This window comes from Nerophis ophidion, linkage group LG05 (assembly GCF_033978795.1).
Source record: "Nerophis ophidion isolate RoL-2023_Sa linkage group LG05, RoL_Noph_v1.0, whole genome shotgun sequence".
Lineage (NCBI taxonomy): Eukaryota > Metazoa > Chordata > Actinopteri > Syngnathiformes > Syngnathidae > Nerophis > Nerophis ophidion.
The window spans coordinates 42,910,565-42,933,584 of NC_084615.1; the positions used below are offsets into that span (position 1 = coordinate 42,910,565).

The 23,020-nt window shown below is 36.1% G+C and overlaps 1 protein-coding gene across 5 annotated transcripts in view; it reads right to left on the minus strand.

Moving 5' to 3' along the window:
• The window catches only part of LOC133553138 (kelch-like protein 29), a 600,020-nt gene that overhangs the window by 223,044 nt on the left and 353,956 nt on the right, over positions 1-23,020 (minus strand). For 4 of the 5 annotated variants that reach the window (XM_061901009.1, XM_061901008.1, XM_061901007.1 and 1 more), the window contains one exon: positions 7,646-7,784. In XM_061901009.1, the coding sequence (XP_061756993.1) occupies positions 7,646-7,784 (139 nt within the window). Of the gene's footprint in view, positions 1-7,645; positions 7,785-11,121; positions 11,244-23,020 lie in introns of those variants that run through there. The other variant, XM_061901010.1, reaches the window with a different exon arrangement.

A 23,020-nucleotide genomic window follows, 5' to 3' on the forward strand; every position in this document is an offset into this window, starting at 1 on the left:
TATAGTGAGGCATATGCACTAACCCCTCTATCACCGTGCTGCCCAAAAACATGTCGACTACCATTGATAGAGTTTAATTTATTTTGGTCTCCTTTCATTTACTAAAAAAACATTTATAGTATCTTTCTAGCTTAGCACTATAGCTTTACAAAGAGTAGAGGATATTTCAGGTTTTGTTTTTAGGACTTAAGTACAATACAATCATGGCGGCAACGACCATTAAGGAGACCGAGGTCATGTCCTGGGTATTTTTTTAAAATGCCAAAAAAAAGATGCTATAATTGACTGGAAATGTACTTGCGTGTGCGCTGTCTCTCTCTCTCTCTCAATATACAATCTTTGGCCAAGCACAGACAACACAATAAAGTCTCTAAACATCATCCTATTTGAAATGTGCTATCAATATAACATTAACATTAAAATATACTGACGGAACTAATGTTGCTTTCACCTGAATGATATTTGTTTTGAAACGCTGTGGGCATAATACCGTTGTCGTGTCAGTCAAGTTCTGTTCGCCCTAGACGCTGAACACGCGCTGTCATAAGGCTTCGCCATTTGTGAGGGGCCCGTTTTGCGTGATATCAAATGTAAATTATTGAATGAAAAGGCGCATCATATAAAACTTTACCCCAAACGCATTCCTGGCTACTTTATGCTGTTTAAGTTAAGTTAAGTTAAAGTACCAATGATTGTCACACAGACACAAGGTGTGATGAAATTTGTCCTCTGCGTTTGACCCATCCCCTTGTTCCACCCCAAGGGAGGTGAGAGGAGCAGTAGCGGTGGCCGCGCCCGGTAATTTTTGGTGATTTAATCCCCAATTCCAACCCTTGATGCTGAGTGCCAAGCAGGGAGGTAATGGGTCCCATTTTTATAGTTTTTGGTATGACTCGGCCTGGGTTTGAACTCATAATCTACCGATCTCAGGGTGGACACTACCACAAGGCCACTGATTTCTTACATATATGGGTGTGTATGTACAGAAGGGCAAAAAAGCATTTAGTCAGCCACCGATTGTGCAAGTTCTCCCACTTAAAATGATGAAAGAGGTCTGTAATTTTCATCATAGGTACATTTCAACTGTTGGAGACAGAATGTGAAAAAGAAAAATCCATGAATTCACATTGTAGGAATTTTAAAGAATTTATTTGTAAATTATGGTGGAAAATAAGTATTTGGTCAACCATTCAAAGCTCTCACTGATGGAAGGAGGTTTTGGCTCAAAATCTCACTATACATGGCCCCATTCATTCTTTCCTTAACACGGATCAATCGTCCTGTACCCTTAGCAGAAAAAGATAGCCCCAAAGCATGATGTTTCCACCCCCATGCTTCACAGTAGGTATGGTGTTCTTGGGATGCAACTCAGTATTCTTCTTCCTCCAAACACGACGAGTTGAGTTTATACCAAAAAGTTCTATTTTGGTTTCATCTGACCACATGACATTCTCACAATCCTCTGCTGTATCATCCATGTATCCATTTTGGTATAAACTCACACACACAGTCCGGCCCCCAGCCAAAATTTTTTAACCCAATGCGGACCCGAGTCAAAACGTTTGGGGACTGGTTTACAGTATTTATTCAGCGAAGTGAATTCAAGCAGAATAATGTATGAAGTTCTCAGAGGCAGGTGTCTGTTGTTTATAATTCTAGCTGTCTGAAAACGATTATAATGTTTATGTGGTTTGATTGATTCTGGTCATGTAAAAGCAGGCTGGGTGGGAGCAAGGCAGCACCAGTTAGTGTATCTCCCTGACATGTGACTTCTCTATCCTCTTCCAAACCATCATAGCTTCCAGCGTGGTGGATCATTTCAGCTTCTCCCTTTCTTTCTTTAGCTCCTAGAGAGGCGCCATTTAGCCTTTGGCCCTTTAACTCAGCGTTCAGCTATTTTTGGACCGCAGCAGGCAGGGCTGGCATTAGGCATCTTTGGGTCCAATATGGTTCTGTCTTCCCCGCACAGCCTCAGCATCCAGCGCCTTAGGCTAGGAAATGATTGGCTCAGAGAGTCCAGAATGGCAAAACAGAACACTGAAAATGTGTTTATTCTTCTGTGAGCTTGCTGCTAAACTCCAATAATGATGATGTTGATCTTAGATTGAGGTTAATGAAACACAGGGAAACTTGTAAACAAACATTTGATATTTTCTGTGCAATAAAGATGCTAAACCAACCCAAACTAAGTAAATATATGCTCAGCTACATAAACTAGCTGTTTGTTAAAGGTGACAAATTTGTTAATAATGTTTAATTATATCCATCCATCCATTTTCAACCGCTTGTCCCTCTAAGAGACGTGGGGGGTGATGGAGCCTATCCCAGCTGCACTCGGGGTACACCCTCGACAAGTCGCTACCTCATCGCAGGGTATAACACACATAAACAGACAACATTTCTAATTTATAATAAATGCAATTTATTTTACGCCAGGGGCCAAAAAAATACAAATTGTGGGCCACAAATGGCCGGCCAATGGCCACACTTTGATGAATAGTGACAATGAAATAAAATGAGGTATTCAGTGAACAGATGAGAAACACATTGTGCAAAAATGTGCCTTTCAAAAAAATGTTGAGGTCTGCCCTAAAGGTAAAGTTTGAAGAAATCTTGTCAATATCGTAAATGAAAAAATACCTTTAAACTTTAGATAAGAATGACAAAATCACATCATTTTTTGAAGCCCTAATGAACCTCTTTGGATTTAGACTGGGAGTGTATTGTTGAGGCAATGTCTTTTTTTACTATTGATATTTGAGAGTTGTTCCTCAAATCAATTGTTGGGTATTTTACCATTAGTTTTTTTAAAATAATTTTAGAATAATTACAGTTGCATATAATTTTTAAATTTGTATTTATTTTATGATATGCTGTATATGGATTATTATACACTAAGGGCCGGATTTACTAAAATCCAATCACCACGCCGTAAACAGAGTGTGCAATATATAAAATTGCATGTACTATTTATTAGTGGGCATGTGTGTGTGCGATTTACTAAGACTGCATGTGCAATTGAAAAGTGGCGCAAACTACCCTATTAAAAGGAGAATTTTGAATGGACTATTCAGAGCATCACCACGGAGACACTCATTTATTGCAAATTCATGTTAGACTTAAAAAAAATGTATTGATCCGTCATGCTCCTACCTGTGGCGTTTTGCTATGTTTTTAAACATGCAGGAGACATCGACCACTTTTTATGGGCATTTTAGAAGAAGTTGTGCAGTGCATTTACATTGAAACTACCTTTTTTATTTTTGTTTTCCTGCGGAAGGTGCGCTTATTGAAAGGGAGGCTGCATGCAAAAAAAGGTTTTTTTCATATAACAAATATATAAATAATATAGAAATATGTCAGTCAATTAAATAAATACTAAAGGACACCAAACTGCATCAATTGAATTGTTTCAATCAGCCCCCTATGTCCTCTAGGACAGTGGTTCTCAACCTTTTTTCAGTGATGAACCCCCTGTGAACATTTTTTTAATTCAAGTACCCCCTAATCAGAGCAAATAATTTTGGGTTGAAAAACCGATATAAAGAAGTAAAATACAGCACTTAATCATCAGTTTCTGATATGTTGCAAAACAGTGCAAAACATTGCTCATTTGTAGTGGTCTTTCTTGAACTACCGTATTTCCTTGAATAGCCGCAGGGCATATAGTATGCGCCTGGTCAAACTCGCTTCGCAAAATAATTAGCGCATGCTTAGTATTACAGCCTGGTCAAACTCATGACGTCACGAGTGACACTTCCCCTGTCATCATTTTCAAAATGGAGGAAGCTGATTTCAATACCGGTAATTTGAAATCGCATTTAGTAGGATTTAAGGTCCAAGCTTACATCACACTCAAATTTTGACTGCATACCTTTGGTAAGTGCCGGAGTGAGAAAAGGTTTTAAAATAAATAGCGCATGCTTACTTTTACCGCATGCCTCTAGTAAGCGCAGGAGTGAGAAAAGGTTTTAAATTAATTAGCGCCCTGGCGGCATGTCAAGGAAATACGGTACTTGGAAAAAAGAATTAAAAAAACTAAAAACTTGTTGAAAAATAAACAAGTGATTCTATTGTAAATAAAGATTTCTACACATAAAAGTAATCAACTTAAAGTGCCCTCTTTGGGGATTGTAATAGAGATCCATCTGGATTCATTAACTTAATTGTAAACATTTCTTCCCGAAAAAAGAAATCTTTAACATGAATACTTTTGGAACATTTCCACAAAAAATCCAGACGTCAACACTGAATATTGCATTGTGTATTTTGTTTTCACAGTTTATGAATTTACATTCATATTTTGTTGAAGTATTATTCAATAAATATATTTATAAAGGATTTTTAAATTGTTGCTATTTTTTGAATATTTTTAAAAAATCTCACGTACTCCTTGGCATACCTTCAAGTACCCCCAGGGGTACGCGTACCCCCGTTTGAGAACCACTGCTCTAGCAGCTCTACAATTACAAAATAATGTTTCTGAATAAACAAAATGTGTAAGATTTTAATTTCTAACCTTCCAAAATGTTGACTCACACACGTAGGATGGAGGATTCTCGTTGGTCCATGATATGTCTTTACAGCACGAGCACTGATCCTGCTGCTGTGTGATAAACTGTCAGTTTGCACGTCCTTCACACGCATGCTCGACAAAACGCTAAATAGTCCTTACAAAACGGTGACGGTGATGATAAATCCTAATTATATTTGCATCTTACCCCTCAGTGTTGTGAGGAATTTTGATGAGCAGCATATATTTTGCATATTAATGACGACAGAGACGCAAAAAGGATTGCACACCTTATTTTACTCACTTAACAGATGCAACCCACTTTGCACACCTTTTGTAGATAACCTTTGCAAGTGCTATCAGGTTTGCACGTGTTTTAGTTCACGCAAGCCTTTAGTAAATCAGGCCCTGTAAAATACTTTGTTTATTATTTATTTATCACTGTTTTGACAATTGATTTTTTATCTTTAATAGAATTAAAAAAACATTTTTAAAAACATTTTATTTTTGTAGTATTTGCTGAATGATATTTTTATAAATGATTTATTGTAGCCCTAACAGTGAAATAAAAACAATAGTAAAAATATCACCAATTATAATAGAACATATCAATAACAACAACAATAATAATGAAATTAGGTGTTCCTATACAACTTGTTTTTTACTTCCTATACGATATTTATATTAAACTTCTTTTAGTACGAGTCGATACCAACAATAATCCGATACGATATTAGCCTGAAGCGTGCATACTTTTAATATTTTGTAGTGTTGAATGTCAGAAAAGGGTTGATTAAGTAAAATTGTTTAAAGAACAATGGTAGGTAGGAAAAACTAACCATATACCTAAGAAGTGGAGTGTTAATTTGCTTTTGGGCAACACCTAGTGGTCACAATAATCTAATAAATGAAGGTCGTGGTGCAATAATTTGAATGATAGACACATATGTCACTGGTTACTTTCCAATACGCTTCAGCTTTGGAGACTTTGTAAGAGTAAGTAGTATTTTTCGGATAATAAGTCGCACTGGAGTATAAGTCGCATTTTTGGGGGAAATTTATTTGATAAAACCCAACACCAAGAATAGACATTTGAAAGGCAATTTCAAATAAATAAAGAATAGTGAACAACAGGCTGAATAAGTGTATGTTATATGACGAATAAATAACCAACTGTGAAGGTGCCTGGTATGTTAACGTAACATATTACGGTAAGAGTCATTCAAATAACTATAACATATAGAACATGCTATACATTTACCAAACAATCTGTCACTCCTAATGGATAAATCTGATGAAATCTTCTTCCTCGATGTCGTTTCTAAACAACTCTGCCAACTCCAATGGTATGCGCCGCTTCCTCTAGTCGTTTTCTGTTGCATATTTCACTACGTCCAGCTTGTAATCAGCAGTACATGATTTCCTTTTCGGTGCCAATTTTGTTCAGCCCTTCTCAGTTTTTATAAGTTACCGCCAATGTTGAATTGATCCATTTTAATAGCTACGGCAGTACCATTTAGCATATAGCAGTTAGCATTCCATGACCCACATTGCACTTCTGCCATGACCCTCCCCCACCAAATTCTTATTGGTTGACGTGTGTGTGACGATTGCTGACGTGTGTGTGACGATTGCTGACATTGTCTTCGTCTCTACCGCGAATGAGATAAATAATATAATTTAATATTTTACGGTAATGTGTTAATAATTTCACACATAAGTCGCTGTGGAGTATATGTCGCACCCCCGGCCAAACTATGAAAACAACTGCGACTTATATTTCCCAAAATACGGTATGTTTACCTTTTGTAAATGACTTGACTAAAATACAAGAAAAGACCAACCTTGTGTGCTCGATGGATATCCGATATCAATATTGGATTGGAAAAATGTGAATATAAAATTACTTTCCAAAATATTTAAATTTTATAAATTGCTACACAATCACATAGCAAACAACTGATAGAGCTTTTGCTTATGTTTGACTCCCGTGACTTTCACAGCTCGATGCACTCTACAACCCCCCGCACTGTAACTTTAAAGTTCAACGCCGCATTGTTGCAAACATTTTTTACAAACTCTTCGCTGGACTCATAAGCACGTGTGTACAATTTGAATAAGATTGTTGGAAAAACATGGCCGCCATGAGGCAAAATGACTTTGCAAGTTAATGTGTGGGACTCAACTAATAATTATTAGTCATCGTTGCCTATCGTTCGGGTAGCAATGATAAAACTCTGAGGATATGCATTTAAAGTCATGTGACTGCATGGTGTACAAGAGATAGTGGGAGAGTGACCGTGCGCAACCCGAGGGTCCCTGGTTCAATCCCCACCTAGTACCAACCTCGTCACGTCTGTTGTGTCTTGAGCAAGACACTTCACCCTTGCTCCTGATGGGTGCTGGTTAGCGCCTTGCATGGCAGCTCCCTCCATCAGTGTGTGAATGTGTGTGTGAATGGGTAAATGTGAAAGTAGTGTCAAAGCGCTTTGAGTACCTTGAAGGTAGAAAAGCGCTATACAAGTACAACCCATTTATCATTTATTTATAATTTAAATAAGCTAACATGGTTGAACACAAACTGCAATAAGAGTGTGTTTTCAACTGCAGTTTTTGTTCCTGACGAGAGAATGTGTTCTTGCTAAAAGAGACATTTTGGTATGCAGCGGCAGGTCAGCGGAGCAATGGAAGTAAATGAACCGCTCTGGGGCATGAGCCATTTTGGGTGAATTCATTATAATAAGTGCAACAAGAGGAAAAAAAAAAAGAAGAAGAGGAACGCTTACAGCAGCTGCATGGCACCATTGAAATAGATGACAACTAAATTGTATTAAAAGCAAAAAAAGAAGCTTTTATTTTGTTACTTTAGACAATCACAGCCTGCCTCGGTAGAATGACGTTGGCGGGGAAAGGTAACTATGCTGACATTTCCACAATGATATGCATAATAAGGCTGTTTTATGCTAAAAGGAGCGTGTTTGTGTGTGGATATTATGCAGGGCGGTGTTAGCGTATTGTGTGCGTTATGTAGGGCATGGCCGCCGAGAAGCATAATTAGCATGCCCTAGCAGTGGGCTACCATGTATGATGGTGCAGTGTGTGTGTGTGTGTGTGTGTGTGTGTGTGTGTTACCCGTGGGCTCGCCGTCTCGATGCTGCTTACTGGGGGGCTCGTCGGTGTCCCACGGCGTGAGTTGGTTGATGGGCGTCTGTCCCCACCTCACCCCTGGAGCGAGAAGCAAGCCTGAGCTTTGGTTGTCACCCGACGACACCTGCAGAACGACAACTCATTAGCCTCATTTGCCATCATAAATCACTGTACTGCATTAATATCTCATGCTGTGTTTTATTTGGAGGGCCTCCTCTCATTACAAAATGTTTTTTTTTCCAAAACATATTCGGATTAATCAAATTTTTCAGTTTTTTATTCGAACTTGAATTTAATTTGATACATGTTTTGCACTAAAACAACATTGTTTTTTTCTGTGTGCAAAATAAAATTGTTTACACATATAAAAAATGTATTCATCAACCTTCCAAGCTAAACTCTTAGAGGACTGGGATTAAAACCCAGAACCACTGCCTTTCCAGACAAGCCCAAATGTTGTGCGCCACAAGAGCCAGTGGGACTGAAACATTATATTATAATCTGCATACACCTGATAGTTGACTATTTTCCATATATTAGTCCAGGATACATGTCTAAAATAGTTCCATTCACATACTATTTATTCAAAATCATACTTTCTTTGGCCTCATTCAAAATGTTATTGATGACGCTTGCTAGTGAAATATTGTGTCATTAAAAAGTAAAGTAAGTTGTTTAATTTCACCGAAACACTTTTCTACGAACAGTTTTTCCAGATCTGCACTCCACATCCAGGTGATATGGTACAATTGCTTTGTAAAGGGTAATTATTTTCCATATAATTAAAAATAGTTTATTATATAAATATGCATTTTTCATTCAATTAATACATTTATATTATTTAATATCCATCCATCCATCCACTTCTGCTTACCCGAGGTCGGGTCGCTGGGGCAGCAGCCTAAGTATGAATTGTATTATGTTTTATTTCATAATTCTATTTAAAAAAAAGAAAATTTTAATAAAATAAATACATATTTACCATTAAATATATATATATATATATATATATATATATATATATATATATATATATATATATATATATATATATATATATTAGGTCTGTTATTTATAAATTATAAAATTATATTTAATTTGAATTGTGTTATTATAATATAGGCGTATACATACATACACATAAACAATGATACATTTATACATACATACATAAATGAATAGTGACAATTAAATATAAAGTGAGGTAGTCAGTGAACAGATGAGATAAATGCTGTGTAAAAATGGGCCGTTAAACAAATGTTCAGGTCTGCCATAAAGTTTGAAGACATCATGTCATTATCTTAAATGAAAAAAATTATTTAAACTTCAGACTGGGACTGTATTGTCGAGGCAATGTTTTTTTTATTATTGATATTATATGAGAGTTTTTCCTAAACCATTTGTTGGATATTGTGTCTTTATTTGTTTTGTAGATAATATATACATATATGTGTATTATATATAACAAACACACACACATATATATATCTATATATAGATATATATATATATAAAACAAACACATATACATATAATATATAACAAACATATATATATGTATATATATATATATATATAAAACAAACACATATATATATATATATATATATCCATCCATCTATTTCCTACCGCTTGTCCCTTTTTGGGGTAGCGGGGGGTACACCCTAGACAAGTCTAAACATATACTGTATATATTATATAAACATATGTATAAACATTATATATAATGTTTATATATATATATATATATATATATATATATATATGTGTGTGTTTTTATATATTTTATACATATATAATACTGTATATATGTTAATGTTATATATATATATATATATATATATATATATATATATATATATATATATATATATATATATATATATATATACGGGAATAAGAGTTTAGAACACAAAAAAGTGAGAAGTGAAAATACACTTATTTTTTTTATTTTTTTTTAGAATAAGAATGGTTTGTTTTGTTGCACCTAATATGTGAAATATTGTTTTGTGGAAGAAACGTTATCAGGCGAGTGCAGGCTGATGAAACTGCGGGTCAATCACCGCCACACCCCACGGGAGCTCGTTCCCATTTCACCTCCCGCCTGGAGTCTGCCGACGCTGACAAGCGGGCCAGGCGGAGGGCACCACCGAGCCGGATCGCCTCCGCTCGGCCCGGCGAGGTTTTCCGAGTTAATAGAAAAGACCCCGATCCCTCCAAGCCTCGCTCTATTCCTCCATTCCATTATCCTCCCTGACCTGCCGTCCACTTCATCAACCAGCGAGCAACCTAACGGCCGTGTTGACGGAAGCGACTTAAGTTTGGTTTTGGGAAATTCGCGAGCAGCTTTGAATGCAGAAGCGATTCAAAACGGGTTATCTTTCAACGAGGCAACGGTCAGGGATGAAAAAAATTCGCTCTCACGAGAGCAGACAAGTGGAATGTGTGTCCACTTGGAGATAAATTCCTGCTAGAGCTTCCCTGACAGTTGTGTGTACGCTGGAAGCCAAAGAACAAAAAAACTCCTAAAAGACAAAAGGCAGTGGGGGTGGGGGGGCGAGGAGTGATGGAGCGAGGGAATGAAGGCGGGTTCAAGTCCGGGAAGACAAGCTGTCAGCTTCCTTTGTCCACTTCAAGCTGTCAACTCAAACGGTTTACTCAGACAACGCCTTCAGTGCTTCATCCCGTCCGACGAGCTCTGGAGACAACGCGAGGCGAGATTCCAACCATTTCCAAGGTGAGGAGACGCTTCTTCAGGCCCGCTATTCGTTTTAATGAGCGCCTCGTCCTCATCTTCCTCCACACTTTCCCTCTGCGGCGAAGTAAAAGTAATCATTAACGCTCGCATCCGACCTTACTTCGCCCGCGCCCTCGTCTCATTAAGAGTATACACAACATAGTGAAACACAAGAATGTATTTATCCCGGGGAAAGAAAATTTAGCCGTCCTCATCCGCATCTTCACAAAATCACAGTGCATGCCAGACCAACAGGTGGCGCTCTAACTACTCATTTTAAGCAAGAGGTATTTCCGAAAAAGAGACCAACAAATATCTGTGCAAGATTAAACAATCCTGGACATGTCCATGCTGCTATGCTGTTAATATTTGGGTGAAGCTCTCACACTCTAATACTTCAATGTTTACACCAGAGGTCAGCAACCCAAAATGTTGAAAGAGCCATATTGGACCAAAAATATAAAAACATATCTGCCTGGAGCCGCAAAACAAATTTAAAAGCCATATTACATACAGATAGTGTGCCATGAGATATAAATTGAATTAAGAGGACTTAAAGGAAACTCAATGAGCTCAAATATAGCTACAAATGAGGTATAATAATGCAATGTGTACATACAGCTAGCCTAAATAGCATGTTAGCATCGATTGGCCGTCAGTCATGCAGGGACCAAATATGCCCGATTAGCTTTCCACACAAGTCAATAACATCAACAAAACTCACCTTTGTGCATTCACGCACAACATTAAAAGTTTGGTTCACAAAATGAGACGGAAAAAGAAGTGGCATAAATCATGTCGGAGAAAGTTGTACATGTACACAAACCACGGTGAGTTCAAAGACCGCCAAAATTAGTCGGACAAAACGGCGCTCGCCAAATACTTGAATCAGTGAAGCATGTTTAATGTAAACAGTGTGCTTTATAACAATAAGGGAGGTTTGTGTCATGTTTGTCCTCCTGCAGAAACCATATTAAAACAAAAAATGTGTTTTTTCCCTTAATTTTTTCCATGTTTTCATACATTTTTGAAAAAGCTCCAGAGAGCCCCAAGGGCAGTGGTTCTCAAATGGGGGTACGCATACCCCTGGGGGTACTTGAAGGTATGCCAAGGGTTACGTGAGATTTTTTAAAAATAGCAACAATTCAAAAATCCTTTATAAATATATTTATTAAATGATAAATATATTTAAATAGGGACGGCATGGCGCAGTGGAAGAGTGGCTGTGCGCAACCCGAGGGTTCTTGGTTCAAATCCCACCTAGAACCAACCTCGTCACGTCCGTTGTGTCCTGAGCAAGACACTTCACCCTTGCTCCTGATGGGTACTGGTGGGCGCCTTGCATGGCAGCTCCCTCCATCAGTGTGTGAATGTGTGTGTGAATGGGTAAATTGGGAAGTAATGTCAAAGTGCTTTGAGTACCTTGAAGGTAGAAAAGCGCCACATTCAACAAAATATGAATGTAATAAACTGTGAAAAGAAATGCAACAATGCAATATTCAGTGTTGACAACTAGATTTTTTGTGGACATGTTCCATAAATATTGATGTTAAAGATTTCTTTTTTTGTGAAGAAATGTTTAGAATTAAATTCATGAATCCAGATGGATCTCTATTACAATCCCCAAAGAGGGCACTTTAAGTTGATGAATACTTCTATGTGTAGAAATCTTTATTTATATATGAATTACTTGCTCTTTTTTTCAACAAGTTGTTTAGTTATTTTTGTATCTTTTTTTTCCAAATAGTTCAAGAAAGACCACGACAAATGAGCAATATATTGCACTGCTATACAATTTAATAAATCAGAAACTGATGACATAGTGCTGTATTTTACTTCTTTATCTCCTTTTTTCAACCAAAAATGCTTTACCCTGATTAGGGGCTACTTGAATTAAAAACATGTTCACAGGGGGTACATCACTGAAAAAAGGTTGAGAACCACTGTATGTGTTTTGTTTTTTTTACCCTTCGCTGTTTGTTGCATTTTTGTTGCGTTTAGCTTGATTGTAAAATATGTCGATCAAGAGGGGTTGTGGCGTTCATATGTTGTCAATATTTACTGTTTTATCATTAATAGTTAATATTGTAAATCCCACATTCTTTATTTTCATTTACATTCTGGGTGTCTCATTCAGTAAAAAAAAATGAAAATTTCATTCCGTTTTTTAAGGCGATCTGTCAGACATTATTGTGATTTTTGTATTAGTGTTCCTAAAAATAGATATATTAGCACCAAGACCTATTTTTTTTCTCTAAATTTGGCGCCCGACTCAAAATAATTGCCCAGGCCCGAGCTACAATGTAAATAGTCATGAAAACAAAGAAACACATTGAAATGAGAAGGTGTGTCCAGACTTGTGGCCTGTACTGTACATGTAAACACACCGTAAACAATATCTACATATGAAATGGTTTTATATCAGAAGTTAAAAATGGGCATAATAATCAATCAATTGTTGATTAATTGTGTCTTGAAGCAATTGAGATCAAATGGAAACTTCAAAGTGTAGATGTACTGAATATAAATGTAAACAGAAAATAAACAACACATACATATGAATTGGTTTCATATCAGAAGTAAAATATGGAAATGATAATTGATAGATGTTTTATCAATTGCATCTTGAAATGAAGCAAAATGGAGACATAAAAATGTGGAGTAGCTGGATATAATACCTACAGTTGCTTGCAAAAGTATTCAAATCATACCCCTTGAACTTTTCTATAATTAACATTACAATCACACATGTTTTGTTGGAATTTTATTCAAAGACAAAAAGTGGTATACATTTGTGACATAATTTTTACAAATAATGTAAAAAAAGGCATTGTAGAATTCAAGCCCCTGATTCAGTACTTTGTGTAAGCACCTTTTACTGCAATTCCAGATGCAAGCCTTTTAGGCTATGTCTCTACCAGCTTTGCAAATCTTGTGACTGAAATATTTGCCCATTCTTCTTTGCAGAACAGCTCAAGACTCTCACTATTATGTTAGATCCACCATGGACTGGACTTTCACAATATTATATTAGACAAACTCGACGTCCATTGCATCCGCTCTCCCCTAGGAGGGGGGTCTAACACATCTGCGGTCCTCTCCAAGGTTTCTCATAGTCATTCACATTGACATCCCACTGGGGTGAGTTTTTCCTTGCCCTTATGTGGGCTCTGTTCACAGAGGATGTCGTTGTAGCTTGTGCAGCCCTTTGAGCCACTTGTGATTTAGGGCTATATAAATAATCATTGATTGATTGATTAACGTTCAGTTAGATTAGAAGGAGAACATTTAGGAACAGCAGTTTTTAAATCAGTTTCTCAATTGGGTTTAGGTCTGTTCTGAACATATTTAACCCATTCCACTGGAGCCCTGGCATCATGTTTGGGGTCGTTGTCCTGCTGGAAGGTGAATTTATGCCCTAGTCTCCATTCCAATGCAGAAACCAACAGGTTGTCTTCCAGATTGTCCTGTATTTGGCTCCATTTATCTTCCCATCAACTCTTCTCTATACCTGCTGAAGACAAGCACCCCAAAAGCATCATACTTGACGGTGGGATGGTGTGTTCAGAGTGATATCCAATCTTAGTTCTTTGCCACAAAAAGTGTTTTTGCATTTTGGCCAAAATTAAATTTTGGTCTCGTCTGATCAAAGCACATGTTTGCTTGTCCCCAACATGGCTTCTGGCAAACTACAAACAATACTTCTTATGGTTTTCTTTTAACAGTGGTTTTCTTCTTGGCAATCTTCCATAAAGGCCACATGTGTGCAGTGCACGACTAATAGTTGTCCTGTGGACAGATTCCCCCACCTAAGCGGTGGATCTCTGCAGTTGGTGAAGAGTCACCATGGGCCTGATCAGTGCACTCCTTGTTCGGCCTGTAAGTTTAAGTCAGGGGTCAGAAACCCACGGCTTTAGTCTTCAGCGCCACCCTCATGGCTCCTTGGACCTCTTTCAGAGATGTGTGAAAATAGAAAAAGATGAAAAAAAAAAAAAAGTTGTTGTTTTTATATATTTTCTCTAGAATAAACATGACACAGACCTTCCTAATTGTTAGAAGTTTCACTGTTTATGTTAAACATGCTTTACTGATGAGAACAAAGCACCGTTTTGTCCTACTAATTTCAGTGATCTTTGAATTTTCCGTAGTTTGTTTACATATTACCACTTTCGCAGATGCTACCACGGAAGGACGTGTTTTATGCCACTCCTTTTTGGTCTCATTTTGTCCACCAAACGTTTTATGCTGGGCTTGAATGCACAAAAGGTGAACTTTGTTGATTTCATTGATTTGCTGGCGTGCTAATCAGGCATATTTTGGTCAATATTTGACTGCAAGTTAATCGATGCCAACATGCTATTTAGGCTTGCTGTTTGTTCATATTTCATCATTATGCCTTGTTTGTAGGTATATTTGAGCTAATTTAATTTCCTTTACCTTTATCCTCTGTGTATTTAATTTATATGTGCATGTCTCATGACACATTATCTGTATGTAATATTGACTACATTTCTTATAGTTGTTTATGTGTCATGTTGTTCCAGACCACAGCAAACGTTACCCAGCTTGCCAAAGATTGTAATAAATCCATTGGAAGAAGACAGCCTGCCGTTTCCTTAAATTTGGACCCACGCATTTATACCTTTGGCCATTCTGAGCCAGTCATTTACAGAAGTTATCTCATCCTCTCAGAAGCCTCCATTTTACTAATTTTGCGTAGAATACAAATTCAAATACAATATTTCTGTCAACGAAGATTTGTGTCAGCCTTCGATAGTAGGCTAATATAGCTAATATAGACATTTACATCACGTGTTGCCTTCATTATAACACTTATATAAGGCTTTTAATTTTTATTATTTTTGGTCCGATATGGCTCTTTCCACATTTTGGGTTGCAGACCCCTGGTTTAGGTGGACGGCCTTGTCTTGGTAGGTTTACAGTTGTGCAGTACTCCAATTCGGGATGATTAATGGAACAGTGCTCTGTGAGATGTTCAATGCTTGGGAAATTCAGTCATTTTACAGCCTAAGCCTGCTTTAAACTTCTCCACAGCTTTGTCCCTGACCCGCCTGGTTTGTTCCTTGGATTTCATGATGCTGTTTGCTCCCCAATATTCTCTTAACCATTCATAGTGAGATTACACACACTAGCAATAATCAGGGAACTTCTAAAAGCAACTGGTTGTCCCCAACACACCGCACTTTTCATAAAAATGTCAAATGTCAATTGCTGAAAAATGATCGAGCACAGGGAACGTCAATCACCATCACTTTATCAAAAAGGTTCTGTTCCCTTTACTGTATTCTGTGTTAGCTCTTTGCAGGTTCAGTCGCTTCCTTGCGTGGCGACCATTATCATGGGCCAGCAGACGCTTTCCTCTGACAACACAGAAGGCATGCTCGGGTCGGTGAGGGTGGGGAGGGGGAGCAGTAAGATAAATCATTTTCGAACTGCGCCAAAGCCTATCGCTCGTCGTTTGGACAGCCGGGGGCCGCAGTGATCGAAGAACACACGCTGCGGTGTAAATAATATGAGCAATCACAAGCGACTATCAGCTGTTGTACGAGGTTATGACGAGGAAACATATTGTTCAAATCAACTCATCTAAAAGTATATCAGTCCAAGTATGCCGATACGTGCATACGCACATGCAGGTAAGAAAAGAAGCACCATACAGATGGAACATAAAGTAATATCAAGGCAATAAAAGAGATATTAAAACTGTAAATTCAGAGCAAGAGCAATAAAATGAAAAAAGCAAAATGCACAAATGTATACCAAAAAAATGGGCAGGCAGAATATTGCAATAAAAGATGAATGCATAGAAAGAAATGGTATTAAAGTTATGAACAAGCCAATGAATATCATGACACAGCCTAACCTATTATTTACTGCCTTTTTAATGACATTTAGCATGTTTACTATGAAAAAGTTCAGACAAATATTGTTTGATCCTTTTTTCCACTTTAAAATTGAGTGTATGTGCAATTTTAGTATAGTCAATTCCAAATATGCATAGGCTCCAGCACCCCCCCACGATCCTGAAAGTAACAAGCGGTAGGATATGGATGGATGGCATTTGTTATAAATTCTATTATATTAAAAAAATACTCTGTTGTGTTTTATTACTACCATTACATTATCACTATTACATCAGCATTGTCATTATGAATTGGATTACTATTATTATGCTTAGTATTATAAATATGTATTAATTTTATTCTCACTATCATCATGGAATTCTCTAAAGAAAGACTTAAAAAGTTGCAAGAATATTTTTGAATTTAAAAAGAGTTACAACTGGCATTATATCGACATATCGATTTGATTAGATGTGTCATTGTGTAAATGCTTAAACGAAAATTTAAAAGTATGTTGGAGTTCGGGTGTTGGTGGAGGGAACAATGATAAAGTAATCTAAAATAATTTGTTAAAAAAGATAAATATAAGAATATTTTTCTTCCATCTGCTCCTTTCTGACCATGGAAATGTATAAGAAACAAAAAAAAAACGATGGAAGTGTGAACTGTACGTGGCTTGTATGTATGCATTTTCATGAAAGGAATAAAAAGAAATGATGATGTTGATTGTTACTATATATACTTTGAATATATATTCCCTGCATCACGTATTACGATGAGTAAAACATGATTGATTTGAATTTTATAAGACATTTTTGAAAACGTTTTTTCACATCTCATTTGGCAACTTTCTGTTTATATAGTATAATACAATACAAGGGGTAAACAAACATAGATGCCATTATATCACAACACACACAGGTGCAGGAGAGGTCTTCCTATGAAACCCGGAGATGTCTCACACACACTCACACACACACACACACAGACACACACACACACAGACACACACACACACACGCACACATGCACATACACACACGCACACACACTTTGGAGGGATAAAAATAAAGAGGTGAAGTGTGTGAGAGTGTGACATCACTTCTCATTCTAGCTGCCGTGTCAGCTCTCAAGCGCTGACATCTGTCGCCAAGGCGGGCGGGCGGTTGGCAGGCGGTCTTGTGCCGCCATCTGCCCTACGCGAGTGTGTTTGTGTTTCCGTGAGACACAGGAGGGGCCTCGACAGGATGCGAGAGCTTTGATTGCTTGGAGTCATCGGCAACATCCGCAGTCAAATAAAGAGAAAGGATTGGCTCATGACTTGTACTACTTCTCTTTGTATTTAGTCCAAAACAATGCCATTGGAGTGTCTCTATAGCAACAACAACGAGGAGGACCTTTGGAGATATTTTCAAGAAGCATTTTTTCATGGCGTCATAAGCGAGCTGCTAAATTGAGATCATCCCATCGAACACTAGTCCGTCTGCGCCAAAACTCTTGATTACATTTATTTTGGAAGAAGAACAAAATGCATGCATAATCTAAAAAGTGCCGTTCTGACTCTAATTCAAGACGGCCCCACTTTAAAAGACATACATTTATTTTCATACACAATTCTTCTCTTTTTTAATAATTCATCATGTATTCATCAGTTATCATATCTCTCAGCTGTTCCGCAGTTGCTGGATGACTTTCCTTCATCATTCAATAACAAGATCTGATAGCTCAGTTACAGCTCTTTTTATGACCTATTCTCTGTTATATGTGTGTTATGTTGCACGATTGTACCAAAAAAAAAAAATCATAGTTTGTGAACCTGTTCTCAAAAAATGGCAATAAAAACTATTCTGATTCTGATTGATCACTAATAGCTTAAAATGTGCATCAGCACTCCTCCTCTGTTGTTTTGCGAAGGCTACTTTCACACTTGTGGTACAAAATAAAAAAAATTAAAAAGGTACTCTGTTAAGGCTGCAACAATTGATCAATTTGGTTAGAAAACGGCTTCGATTTGTATTTTGTTGCTTCTGTAAGTCGTTTAATTAATAAAAAGTTATAAAATAGAGCATACGTGAGAGCGAAGCACCTACAGTGATGTAGGTTGTGCTGTGGGTGGTGTAGCCTGTGTGTGAGTGCTGAGTGCTGAGAGAGATGGCTCAAAGAAGAGGGAAAAAGAGAGCAAAGGGCCCATAGAAGACCAGAGAAGCTGACAAAGGTTTTGAATGAATGAATGGTTTATTTTGAGCCATGCACACAAAACAAGAGAATGACATAAAATACAAAAGAAATATATAAATACATTATTTTTACACCTACATTGAAAACATTACATGTGACTAATCTTTTGTAGATGTCAAGATTGGCTCAAAAGGGAGTGGGAAGAAGTAAACTTATTAGGTCCCACCCCTATACATATACAATATATATTTACAATATATAATACAAAAATATATATAATATAATTCAGTTCAGCTGTTGCTGCGTAGATGCTATATATTATATATATATAATACATTTAAATTCACACACACTTACATATATATATATATATATATATATATATATATATATATATATACACATACATATATTTACACACATATATATATATATATATATATATACACATACATATATTTACACACATATATATATATATATATATATATATATATATATATATATATATATATACACATATATACACATACATATATTTACATATATATGTATATTTATATATATACATACATACACACACACACATACACACAATCACATACATACACATATGTCCATCATATACACACACACACACACACACACACACACCTATAAAAATACTATATATATAATAGTATATATAATATCCACTTTTGTTTAAACATTATTAACAGTTTTTGGTGCCTATTGGAACAAACTTTCATTTTGACTGTGATATTAGTGGTTAAAAGTGGATCTGTGGCTGTGGAGCTACTGCTCCTGATCAACAGGACCCGAGGACCACTCTTGCTATGTGTCCTATGCTGTGCATTAAAAGAGACGAGGAGAGCCCCCTGCCAGAGGAGTTATCCACAAACATAAGATCCCCCACTCGCCTGCCCTGTACTCTAGATGGTGTACTTATTATGTGTCCTATGCTGTGCATTAAAAAAGACAAGGGGAGCCCCCTGCCAGAGGAGTTATCCACGAACATAAGGTCCCCCACTCGCCTGCCCTGTACTCCAGATAGTGTACCCAAATCCCTTTTCTTAGTTTCCATCGGCACCAATTCTTTAGTCAGAATTCATATGTTTTTACATTAGCAGAATATTAGTATTACTCAAACTGCATATAGGTTTGTTTGTTTGTACACACACACACACACACACACACACACACACACACACACAATTCAATTTATTCCTCTTATTGATACTAATTCATATAGTTTAATTAGTTGGGTGATGTCATAGAAGTAATAATAATAATAATGATAATATCAACAATGACTAAACAATAATAATAACGATAATGATAACAATAATAATAATATGAGCAATAGCAGTGACAATAAATGATGACAATAATACATATAAAATAATGAAGATGATGATGACGATGATAATAACAACAACAATAATAATAATAATAATAATCATTATTAGCCAGTGATGGAGTTTAACACTTAGGCATCCGTGTTCACATTCATATACATTGCCCATACCATTTTTTTGTATCTTGTTTTGAACTGCTGGACATTCGGACATTGCTTGGGCACCACTTCCAATCCGTTCCAAAGTTTCACTCCACGCACAGACACACACAAACTTTTCCTCGTAGTTCTTACTGTTGGAATAGTAAAGATACTACACCCCCTTATATTATGAACTCCTTCTTTGTGTTTGAAATGTATTTGAATATTGGCAGGTAGAACCTTTTTGTTTGCTTTAAATAGTAATTGAGCTGTATTAAAATCAACTAGATCAGGCAGTTTTAATAATTTAGATTGTAAAAATAAAATATTTGTGTGGTCACAATATCCCACCTTGTGTAGAATTCTTATTGTACGTTTTTGGAGTGTAACCAGGGGATGTAGTGAAGTTTTGTAGTTGTTGCCCCAGATTTATATGCAGTAATTTAGATATGGCAAGACCAATGAACAATATAATAAATGCAGAGCTGTGTAATTTAAGAAGAATTTGGATTTATTGATAATAGAGATGGTTTTGGAGATTTTGCTTTGTATGTGTCTTATGTGTGGTTTCCAGCTTAATTTATTATCAATAGTGACTCCTAAGAATTTAATTTCCGACACCGTTTCTAGAATAACGCCATCTATATTTATTGCTGGTCCTGGATTGGAATAGCCGAATAACATAACTTTTGTTTTCTTTAAATTAAGGGATAATTTGTTTATATCTAACCATGTTTTTAATTTTGCAAGTTCATTATTTAGGGTGGATACACAATTTGTATAATTATCGTTAGAATAGAAAATATTAGTGTCGTCTGCGAATATGACTAATTTTAATACATTTGATACTGTAAATATGTCATTAATATATAAGTTAAATAACTTGGGACCAAGAACGGATCCCTGTGGAACCCCACAAGCAATGTCCAAATGCCCAGATGTAAACTCGCCCATCTTCACAAACTGCTGTCTTTGTGTTAAATAGCTCCTTATCCAAGTCAAAGCTACTCCCCTTATCCCATATCTGTATAAGTTTTTCAACAATATTTGATGATTAATGGTGTCAAATGCTTTAATCAGATCCATGTAAATTCCAGCTGCATATTTCTTACTATCTAAGCTATTGGTTATCTCTTCTACTGCATCAATGATTGCCATAGATGTTGACCTTGCTGTCCTAAAACCGTATTGACTTTCATTAATTATCTTATGTTTATCTATAAATTTCTCTAATCTAGTGTTATATGATTTCTCTAAGATGTTGGAAAACTGCGGGAGCAAAGAGACAGGTCGATAGTTTGTGAAGATGTGTTTGTTCCCATTTTTATATATTGGTGTTACCTTAGCCATTTTCTTTTTATTAGGAAATTGTCCTGTTTGGAAGGACAGGTTAAATATATAAGTTAGTGGTTTGGTGATGGAACATATGGTTTTTTTCACAAGTTTCATATCTATGTCAAAACAATCAGTAGATGTTTTATTTTTGCAATTATTAACATCTATTATTTCCTCTTCATTTACTCCCAACAGAAACATACTCATTGGATTCATTTCAATCAGTGACTCCATTTCATTGCTGCTATAATCAGGGATTTTGGCTGCCAATTCTGATCCGACATTTACAAAGAAACTGTTAAAACTCTCCACAACATTATTCATATTATAATTATCTTGGTTGTTATCAGTGAAATAGCTAGGATACGAGTTATTTTTTGATTTGCCTTTAATTATAGTGTTAAGTATTCCCCACACCTCCTTAGTGTTGTTCTTATTCCTATGTAATAGATTGGTATAATATAATTTCTTACTAGTCCTTATTATATCAGTCAATTTATTTTTATATGTTTTATATCTATGTTCAGAGTCTTCAATCAGTTTATTTGTATATTCATTTTTTGAGCCAGGTTTTACATTACTTAATTTGATGAATTGTCTATATGATGTGTTTTTCTTCTTCACTTCACTTCACTTCTTTTTACAAGCGTTTTGTAAACCCTTTGTTAACCATGGGCACTTTAAAGTTTTGTTGTTGTTTCTAATTTTTTTTATTGGACATTTTTGGTTATATATCGAATTAAATATATCTATAAATGATTCAAAGGCACTATCCACATCCTTTTTGTTGTACACGCAATCCCAGTTTTGCATTGTTAGGTCCTGATTTAATAGATTGAAAGAGTCTTCTGTTGTAACTCGTTTGTAAGTATATTTTTGCTGTGAATTCAGGTGTGTACTGGTCTCATCATTATACACTGTGAATACAGGCAGATGATCGGTTATGTCACAGACCATTACTCCACTGATGTTTGAATACTGCATATTATTTGTGAAGATGTTATCGATGAGGGTTGCACTGTGCGATGTTATTCTAGTCGGTCTTGTAATGGTTGGGTATAAACTCATACTGTGCATCCTGTTAATATAGTTTTCTATTGCTATGTGGTTATTTGGATTCATGAGATCAATATTATAATCCCCACAAATAAATATTGTTTTATTAACTATTTCTGAGAAAGTTTTTTCAGCCCACTCAGTAAATAGTTCCACATTTGAACGTGGTGACCTGTATATACAGCTAACTATGATATGTTTCTTCCTTTCATTAATGATTTCTATTGATAAGCATTCAACTATATCATTTACTGATACAGTCATGTCTTCTAATATTTTGTATTTATATTTCTTATGAACGTACATAGCGACTCCTCCACCCATTTTATTTGTTCTGTTAACATAGTTTAATTTGAACGTGGTGACCTGTATATACAGCTAACTATGATATGTTTCTTCCTTTCATTAATGATTTCTATTGATAAGCATTCAACTATATCATTTACTGATACAGTCATGTCTTCTAATATTTTGTATTTATATTTCTTATGAACGTACATAGCGACTCCTCCACCCATTTTATTTGTTCTGTTAACATAGTTTAAATTATAATCCTTTATCTCAAAATCAATGCCTTTTGCTTCATTAAACCATGTTTCGGATATAGCAATTATGCTAAATGGATTCACAAAATGTTGTAAGTAGTATTGAATTGCACTGGAATTTGCATACATCCTTCTACTGTTAAAATG